At 51.5% G+C, this 9,906-nt stretch overlaps 1 protein-coding gene across 1 annotated transcript; it reads left to right on the top strand.

Annotated features, from left to right (window-relative positions):
- Positions 1-6,521: 6,521 nt before the first annotated feature.
- LOC124668204 lies at positions 6,522-8,086 on the top strand. Its single transcript, XM_047205375.1, has 3 exons — positions 6,522-6,904; positions 7,169-7,380; positions 7,482-8,086. The coding sequence occupies exons 1-3, from the start codon at positions 6,610-6,612 to the stop codon at positions 8,046-8,048; spliced, it is 1,074 nt and encodes a 357-aa protein (XP_047061331.1). The 5' UTR covers positions 6,522-6,609; the 3' UTR covers positions 8,049-8,086.
- The last annotated feature ends 1,820 nt before the right edge of the window (positions 8,087-9,906 follow it).

Genomic DNA, 9,906 nt, shown 5'->3' with positions numbered 1-9,906 from the left:
TGCCAACCGCGACCAAAGCCCCTTTTTCCACCAGTGTCAGTTAGCCACAACTGTATGTCCTCATCTTCTAGCCCTCCTCGTGCCTCTCCTGTTCTTCTCCCCTCCTTCGCCTGGTCGGACCACGACACTACGTGCTCACCAAGCTCAAGGCCATTCCTCATGTTCATACTCATCCCTATCCCAGATTCCAACCGACCATCTCAACCTAGAAAGGATGTCAGAACATCTATCCGTCCATGGGATCATTTAAGTTGTGACTCACACAACTTCTACTTACCTAGTTACATATCTTAGCTTTCTATACAAAACACATTGAGCTCCTGATAAGGGGTGGCCCGATCTTCTCAGTAAGCAACGGTGGTGGTGATGAACACACGATAAACACAGCGGATATAACACAGAAAGAGGTGAAGATAACTTGTATGACGCTGACAAAGTCTCTCAATTGATTCCTGTCGCCAATGCAACAGCTCTCAACCCTGCAAGTTATTCGCAACTCCACACACTTGCGCACGTACGCCGACCACGAAGCGGTAAATTGTAATCTTCTAATCCCCAATGAAACATCAGATCACACAAACTTTCAGCAGCATAAAACTCCAGATCGAAACGAATTGGAGAGTGGTGTATCAATAGTTTTGCGTAGCAAACAACTATGAACTAGGGTTTATCTTAAATATGGTCTAAAGCTATTATGGGGGCGTCCTAGGCACTTATATAGGGGTTCACGACGACCTCGGGTCGAAAAGATACATAGAAAATCGACCCAGATCGAGATCTGGTCGAGACAGACTCGGACTCGGTCGGCTCAGGAGCCGGTCGACCGAGCCTGGGACCGGGTCAGGCCGGTTCAAACAGGGCCTGGCGCCGGGTGCTTACCGGCGTGGGTCGTGACTTGCAGTAAACCCACCCGGCTGGCACAAGCGTGGAATCCGGTCGGCGTCGGGCGGACCTGGCGTGGCGTCCGGTTGGACCGGGCTGCTGACCGGGCGTGCCGGCGTGGCGGCCGGTCTGACTGGGACCTGAGCCGGCCTGGACTTCGTCTCTTTCCCTCGCGCATGCCTCCCGCTCCTCCCTCGCGCATCCATGGGATGTCTTCATGTCCAGCTTCATGTCTAGCTCCATGTCCAGCTTCACGTCCAACTGCTCCTCTTTTCCTCGTGCGATGCTTGCTCCCTCTTCGTACCTGATCATACATAAGTAATAGGACTTACGCATTATAAAATTCTCATCGATTAAAGTATCACTTAGGAACAAGTTCACCTGTTGTTTGAGTAGCTTCGCACGAGCCCTTGTAATGGGTCCAATCCTTACTTCATTGGACTTGAACTTTACAGTGGCATCGTCTTCATCTTGCAATGACGGAGGTAGTAGTGTAGTAGGGATGACCTCATCAGCTCCCTCATATCTTTGTCGTTAGAAATTACAATATCGTTGCTGGTAATCTATGAACAGGAAGTGAAGAAGCAGAAGGTCTCGTCCAATCCATTAGATGCTTTGATATGTGCTAATCATCATGATTGTCAATTTAAGAAATGGGAGCCCGGTGCTAAAATACCAATGAGATAAAGTTAGCAAACCTGTTCACACCTTGAACTTCCAAAGTAGTAGCTAGCTAGTAAAAATATGTACCGACAGGTCAGGTCCATGCACATACAATCATTTTAATTAGTTCAGGTTCGCATATCTTTTTAATTGGTCCAGGCTCTTACAAAGATAATACATTAAACAATTAGGTTATTTTTAATAAATAGTCAGACTGTTTAAGAGAAATGCATGCCTGATGATTTTAACATAAATGCATCCATTCTTTCAATCCTCTGCGAAATTGCAAGGCAATAAAAAGGCTAGAAATGGTGCATAATTATTATTAGATGTGCTCAACTTTTCAGTATGGTGTACATCAGACATCAGATATGAAAGATTAAGAAAAAAACAATACAAGGTCCATTTCTCACTCAGAGATGCAGCATGCATGATATTAGAAGTCAATTTTGCTTTTAGCAAGGCAATAGAAAACAACTGATCGCAAGGGATAAGTTGTGGCCTGACGAAATTGAAGGAAAGTACGGTTTATACTGCAAGTATTGCCAAAGTTTTTGCTTCTAGAGTGGTCGCCGTCAAGTACAACTGATCAAAAAGCATGTTCATGTATTAAAAAAAACCAATACATCAGCAAGGTTAACACAACATATTAGCATTATTTTCATATGGATTGGACCTGCGAATTAGCATATAGCAACAATAAATATTTGACATCTTAGAACAAGCTAGTGCAGTTCAGTACAGACTACGTAAGCCATCAACTTCTGCAACCAGTACATCATTAAACAACTCATCTAGTTTCATCATAGATGAGGCAAACACTACTTCTACTTAGGAATCAGGCAAATGGAAGATGTTACAACACCTGGAATAAACAGAGACAGAATATCAGCATTTGTAGATACAACTGTACCTACTGTATTAGCACCTCCAGATACAATTGCGAGTAATAAAAAAGATATGATATAAAAAAATTACTATTTCACAAATTTAAAACTTACCATTACTATACATACTGCCTACAAGCTTCAAAATTATAGCAAGGATTCAATCATAGGGATTCCCAATCTGAGTTATAGGAGGTATAAATCAAACTTGCAGTCCTCCCTCTTAGTACGGAAGAAGCTCTCGGTGACACTGTCATCAAGCACAGAAGTTCAGGTCTTCGATCTGAGGGAGGCGTTTGCCGCCCGGATGGCGCGGAGGAAGGCAACAGAGTCTGCGTCCTCCCCCGACCGCGTCGAGGAAGGGCGAGAGCTTCTGCATCGTCCCTTGCCCCCATGGAGGAACATCGGCTGCATCTCCAACTACATGGAGAGGAACGGCGGAGGCGGCGTCCTCGTCGCGAGGAGGGGCGGCGGCGCGTCCCTATGAATGAGGGGAACGAAGGTGGTCCGGGGTTTGCATCCAGACAAGAGAGGGAATCCCAGCACACGGTGGAACAACATCAGTGGGTGGGAGCTGACCTGTGTGGGGCGGAGTGCGGAGGCCATGATCTCCAAGAACCGAAAGGAGAAGATGACTGAGCAGCTGATTAGTTGATTGAGACGCGAGGGATTTGTGTGCGTGAAGATAATGCGAATGACTCCCGCGCTTGTCCCATCCGTGTGTGGGGCAAAGCAAAGAGGAGCGGGGCGAAGCTGACGACGTATCATGAGATGGATTGACGACGGAACGTCTTCCCTCCTTTTAAGTAGTAGAGATAGAGATTATGAGCGGTACCATCCATAAGCCAGAGAAATAGAGGGTAAGCATGATAGCTCCATCCCTAATTTTCCTGCATATGAGTGTGGAGAGAAGAAAAAAACGGAGTAGTTTTTTCGCTACCTGTTTCGGCAGAGCCTAAGGGCATGTACAATGGTGGAGATTCAGCTGTTTGTAAGTGGTAATTATAGGTGATTTTAGTGTTGTGGAGGAAAGAGAATTATGAGAGAGAGGGAGGTTGTTTTTTGTTGTTATATGAAGGGTGTCTATAACTTAGAGCATGTCTAACAGGCCCCTTACTTTTCCGCCCTGTATATCGCGATTATTTCGCCCCGTATAAAAAAAGTGCTGGTAGATACACCGTTCCGTCTAGCAGACCCCGTATTTCATCCCGTAAATTCGTAAATTTAAAATCCCGGGAAACTTTCATATTCATAGTTCGTCGATCATACATACGGATCAACGCTTCTACATCCAAAATGCGCGATCCTAAATGGATCGCGACTTCTACTCGGGGAGGTCGACTAGGTACGACTCCGCCTTCGCCTCCGCCCTCTTCCTCTCAGTGTCGTCCTTGAGGAACTGTCGTAGCGCCTTCAACAAGTCGGGGGCCTCCTCCTCCTCGCCGGCGAGCGGAGCTCCTCCAGCGCTGGTGCTCCCGCTGCTCGCGTTCCAAGCCTCCTTCGCCCGGCGGCGGCGCTCCCGGGCCGGCGCGCCACTCGTCGAACTTGGGGCCGCTCATCGGCTTCATCGGCGGATCCTGGTTGTACCAGCGCCCGCCCGCCGCGAAGTCAACGAGCTTCGGCGGAACGTACGCGGCACCGGCGTACCTGCAGGCCGCACGCCGGCTCCCGGCGGCGGATCTCTTGCATTGGCGCCGCCACGCATCCTCCACGTTGTCCGGCGAGCGGGATCGCTTCGATCCGCGCGCCGGCGAGGCGGTACTGCGGCGGCGTGCGTCCATGCCGAAGCTGGGGTGAAATGTGGAGGTAGGTACCTACGGATTGCTCGCCGGAGCTAACTACGGAGGTGGCGGCGCACGGCGGAGCTAGGGTTGCGAGTGCACATGCGCCCAGTATAAGTACGGGGCGACGGGACCGATTTCCTAGGCCCCGTATTCCGCCGAAACGGGCCGGCCCGAATACGGGGCCTGCTAGACGCCCAAATCGCGCCTGCTCCGTATCCCGCCGGAATTTTACGGGGTGGGCGGGTTATATGGGGCCTGTTAGACATGCTCTTATACTCACACATGGTTATGGCTAAAAATAGATAGTTTACAGATAGATCATTGTAGACGCTATCTATACTATTGTCTATATATGACATGGAGTGATATTACAGACATCGTGTATCTAGACCATTGTACATGCCCCGATTTCTGTTAGAGATGCCCGTACCACGAACATTTAACTTGCAATTTAGATAGAGTATTTTCTTACCAGTGGGCTCAAATCACGGAAAACTAGGCCATCAGGCATTTTTATTTGGAAAACGCTGTCCTTCCCCCGGGGGAACAGCGCTCTGTTCCTCCGCTCTGCGTGACTGACGCGTGTCCTGTGGGACCCATCCTTTTCTCCAATCCTTATCTCTTCCTCACGGACGCAGCAGAGGAACCACCACACCGCACGACACTGCTTTTCCCCACCGCCGCGCCGCACCCGGTCCCTAGCTTGTTGCTGTGCTGGCCGCCGCACCCCACCTACCTCCAAGTCCGGCCGCCGCGCCCTCTGCAGCTCGCGCCGCCGGCATTGCAAATCGTGTCGTCGCGATTTCGAGAGATCTCGTCGTCGCGCGCCCCTGCAGCTCGCACCGCCGCTGCGCGCCACTCGATTCGCGCCGCCGCCGTGCCCTAGAGCTCCCACCGCCGGGGCTCGTGTACAAGCATGCGCCGCCGCGCACTCCGCCGGAGCTCCTACCGCGCACGCCGCCGTTTTTGCCCGCGCACTCATGGAGACGCGGCCGCTGCCGCTCGTTGTGCAGCCATGGGCGAGCTCGACCGCGCCGCCGCTGCTCTCGACCGACCCGCTGTAGCGCTCAACAACTCCCTAGCACCCGCCGCTGTCACGCTCTAGGAGGATCCCGCCGTGCGCCGCTCTATAGCACCCACTGCGAGCCGGCGGCGGCGCCACCGTATTCGTCGCCGGCGCGCTGCGGCCGCTCCGTCCCCTCCCAGCCACAACTTCGTCGCCGGAGTGTTGTCGTCCAATGGTGGCCGGAGTGCTGCAGGTGCTCGACCTTGCCGCTCCCAGGCCTCTGGTCATCTTTTTTTCTTTTTTTGTATGTGATAGCTGTATACACAGGCCCAGGATGCTACCCTAGTTTGATGATAGCTACAATAACATTCTTTTTTGCTACATTCTTTTTCTGGTTGAGCTAATATAGTATAAATTGTTTGCTACCATGTCTTCCATGAAAATAAGTTGTTTGCTACATACCTATATTTTTCTTGCTATTTTGATTATGTGTTTTTGCTGTATTCACATAAAATTCATGGTCCCAGGTTTTCGGCGAGAGGCTCCGACTAAGTCACTTTTGCTACTTTTTTTCTTGATTTTTGCTATAATAGCATACGTTTTTGCTACAAGTTCTCCGGAGAGGTCTCCGGTGAGACTTCGACGAGATCGGTTTTGCTACAATAGCAAAAAAAGCTGCTACAACTTTTGTGTTTTTTTGCTACTTTAGCATATTCTTTTTGCTACCATGTCTCCGGTGAGGTTCCCGGCGACGCCTCCGGCGAGTTCCCGGGTGATATCTCCGGCGAGTTTTTTTTGCGAGCTCTCCGATGAGGTCGGTGTTGCTACAATACCATAATTTTTTTGCTACAATAGTACAACATTTTCGCTACATCGTCTCCGGCGAGGTCTCCGGCGAGTCTCCGACGCAATCTGTGTGTATTTTGGGTGAACCGTGTTTTGCTACAATTGTGTTGATTTTGCTACAAACGAACCGTTTTTGCTACTTTGGTACATTATGGTAGCAAAAGTGGGACTGAGGTATACTGTGACACGTGTCATGATCTGGACGGTCCAATCGAGCTAATCCAACGGCTGTCCACCCGGGGGATTAGAAATCTAATCCCCGGGGACGCTCAGCGTGACCCTTTTTATTTTCTCCCGACTGATCCCGTGCATTATGTTCTGGTTACCTGCCGAGGCCACCGATCGGTCGTTCAATTTCGTTCATTCTTTTTCGAGAAAGGCACGGGGCACCCATATATAAGTTGCGTACCGCGCGGCCGTCAGTTCTTATTTCCAAAAAATAAGAGAAAGAAACCCTAGACAGGGCCTCTCAAATTACAACTCCAGCACGCGGCGGGAAAAAGAAGAAGAGGAGCAGATCGATTGAGCACCACCTTTGGACATGGAGACCGACGGACAGGCCGCCGGCGGGGGAGAATCCGAGAAGCGTACTCGTACGGAGGGAAATTCCGATGGCGAATCAGCCACGACGGAGGAGATCTCGGAGGGCGACGAGATCACGGATGACGAGCAGATCACGGAGCTCGAGGATGTCACAGAGGAAGAAAGAGCCAGGTGGGCCAAGATAGATCGGCAGATTGAGTGGAAGGTGTTGTCCGAGGAGGAGGAGATGGATAATTACCGTCAAGACTGGGAATTTGGATACGCTCACAGGTTTGGTAGCTTCGATAAAGAGAGTGAGTCACTTGTCTAATTTAATCAGCGTAATTACTTGCTGCCTGCTTAGCTTTCTTCCTCTTTGGCAATCATGGAAAATCTAATTTAATATCATTCATCCTTTCCTTCTGAAGAAAAAAAAATTCGGTTTTCTGGGTCATTTTCCTTTTAACGAAGAAATTATTCTGTTTCTTCTTCTGGTCTGAAACGATCGATGCATCGGATGTCACACAATGACCTATCTCTCTTAACACACACTTTGCTTGCTTGGATGGCGTATGCAGCGGAGTTGAGTTCCATGGTCAGTACATATGATACCTCCGTCGATGCTTGGGCCGAAACCGCCTTGCAAGTCTACTCCATCAAAGTCGAGAAGGCAAAACTCAGGTGGCCACTTCATGTCTATGGCATGGTTGATATCCGAGACGCTGTGGATCACAGACGCAACATTCTCTTCAATCGCAAGAGGGATAACTGCCAAATCATTACTAAAAATGTATGCATTTCCCCTTTTGATTTCGTTTTCCCTGCTTAGGGTGGGGCTGATTGGTTGCGCCATCATGGTTTTTTACTCATAAATACAATGATTGATTGCAGGATCCGTACCTGTTGCTGACTGGCCCGTCTCGCGCAATTGTGTTCCTTGACCCGGCTGTGTTTGAAATCAATCTTAAAGTGAAGGGAGAGTCTGAAGATAAAGAAGCTTTGATCCATCAAACTTACTGGTGCAACGGCGGCAGTCGTCTTGGCGTTATGAGCTGCTCCAACAAGCGTTGCAAAATAAACTTGAGCTTTATGGAGCTTGAAGAAACGGTTCAGGCCACTATCACGAGTGTCCAAATTATCCGTGGGTCATGGCCTAGGGATTACGCTGGGAAAGTTCTTTGCCACGATGGCTCCTCTCATGATGAACTTGTGTTGCTTGATTTTCGAGATGGAAGGAATCCACCGGTGGATCAAGATGGTAACCTTGATCTATCAAGGCGTGTTGTTTCAGTAAATGTGCATAATAACATGACAGTTTCAGTAGATGCTAGTGAAAGTAGATGTGCTGTCGTGTTCACTCCCGAACCAGGCGGCCTAACTGAGAGTGAATGCGATGTTGATGGCCACTGTCGGGTCAAGATTACAGTCGCTTGGTCTCTACTTGTTGTCTTGGAGTGACAAAGACTCTATTCCGATCATGACGGAAACTGCTCTAATGGAACCAAAGGTGTCGTGTGTTATGTTACGTGGAGCTCAAGCGTGAATGGTACTATCAGCTATTATACCCTTGACGGTAGGAGGCCAGCAGGCTTCGAACCCTGGCAAATCCGCTTACTAAACCCCAAATTTTTGAATATTTTATTTGAAAATTAGTAAAATAGAGATAGATACATGAGAAAAACTCTCTAACCAGATCGTGGGAGCGATGGTATGGTCTGAGAGCCGAGGTCTCGAGGGTGACGGTCTGGCGACTGGGGAGTCTTGGTCGGCGCCGGTCAAGACGCTCAGTTCTCTGGCTCCAACGCGACGGACTTCAGCGAAGGACCCCATCAGGTTCAGCGGTAGGTTCTGGGCCCTCGCCGACCGGTCGGAGGAGGAGTGGAGTGAAGGTGAGGAATCGTGGGATTCATGTGAGGAGGAGCTTGGGGGCACCTCTGAGTCCAGGGACACCTCGAGAAGGCCGCCGGCGGTGGCGACGATGAAGGGTTTCATCGCCAGGGCAGAAGAGCTAGGGGCTCTCTCCGCCACGGTCGTCGCCACGCACCATTCACGCCGGGGGGGGGGGGGGGGGAGGTTCTCGCTTTTCCTCCTTTGGTTCTCGATCTGGGAGAAGAGGACCAAGCCGTGGCTCTGCGGGGCGGGCGTGGCCGATGCGAACGGAGGAGGCCGGTCAGGTGCTATTTCGTCAAGGGAAGCGACCAAGTTCCCGACGACTGCGGCTGCTGGCGGCGGTTCTCCAAGGGTTGGGGATGTCCGTCTCGACCAGGCACCGTGGGCCTTGCTGGCTGCGGGGCCAGGGCCCAATTCGTCTGTTGGGTCGCTCGCTTCCGAAGCTGACTCGGTCGCATCTTTGGTTGAGCTGGGCTGACCTGACCCTACCGAGTCGGGCATCTCCCTCGCTGGCCCATCTGCGGGGCCTACTAGCCCATCACGGCCTGTGCCGGGGGAGCTGTCAGTGAGGCCAAGTGTGTGGTTGTGGATGCCGAAGGGGTCGCGTGATCCACTTTTAAGTTTTCCAGCCACTGGAAGGGAGGTGCGGTGGCGCAAAGGAGATTTTTGATTCCTCCACTGCATCCCAGATCCGCCTCCTCTCTCTCGTCCCTTCGCGGAGGTGGTAGCCATGGATCGTGGGAAAGGTGACTTGAGATCCAACAAGAGGAGCTATGAGAAGGTCTCTCGGGAGGAGGGGAGGCGTCACGAGGGGGGGAGGGGGTTCCTGCAGGAGCGGGGGCAAGCGAGCCAGCGTAGAGGTGGACAAGGCCAGGGGCAGGGGCAAGGTGACGGCCCCTGGGGTCCACGCCGCCATGGTGGAAGGAGCAGCAGAAGATGGACGACCATAGAAACAAGAAGAAGGAGGTTGCGGCTGGGGCAAGGGCGCTTGAGTCACAACAGCGCGCGGCTCGGGATCCTTGGGGGGGGGGGTCGAGCCAGAGCGGGCTGGAGAAGGGGAAGAAGCAGCCAGGAAGCAAGGTGGCTGGGTCGGCAGCTAATTCCAAGGAGCCCGGGGAGGTGCTCTCGGTGGAGAACATCGATGGGGAATGCTTCAAGTGCGGGCGCACGTGGCATTTCCAGGCGGCGTGCACATTCGAGCCGATGTGCGTCTTGTGCAAGACCGAGGGCCATGTCTCGGCCAATTTTCCGTCCAAGGGCAACACGCTCCGGCTACAGACCATGGGACATGCCTTCGCTGGCTACGGCTTCTACTGCCTGGAGATGGATCCGGTGCTAGTAGAGGAGAGGGCCACCCCGGTGATCTTCCCAGCGGTGATCAGCTTCAAGGAGAACCCTCTGTCGGTCAGTGAACTGGAGGTGGAGC

Source organism: Lolium rigidum, chromosome 6 (assembly GCF_022539505.1).
Source record: "Lolium rigidum isolate FL_2022 chromosome 6, APGP_CSIRO_Lrig_0.1, whole genome shotgun sequence".
NCBI classification, from domain to species: domain Eukaryota; kingdom Viridiplantae; phylum Streptophyta; class Magnoliopsida; order Poales; family Poaceae; genus Lolium; species Lolium rigidum.
Note: the sequence above shows the minus strand (reverse complement) of the source record. Positions and strands in the feature narration are given on the sequence as shown.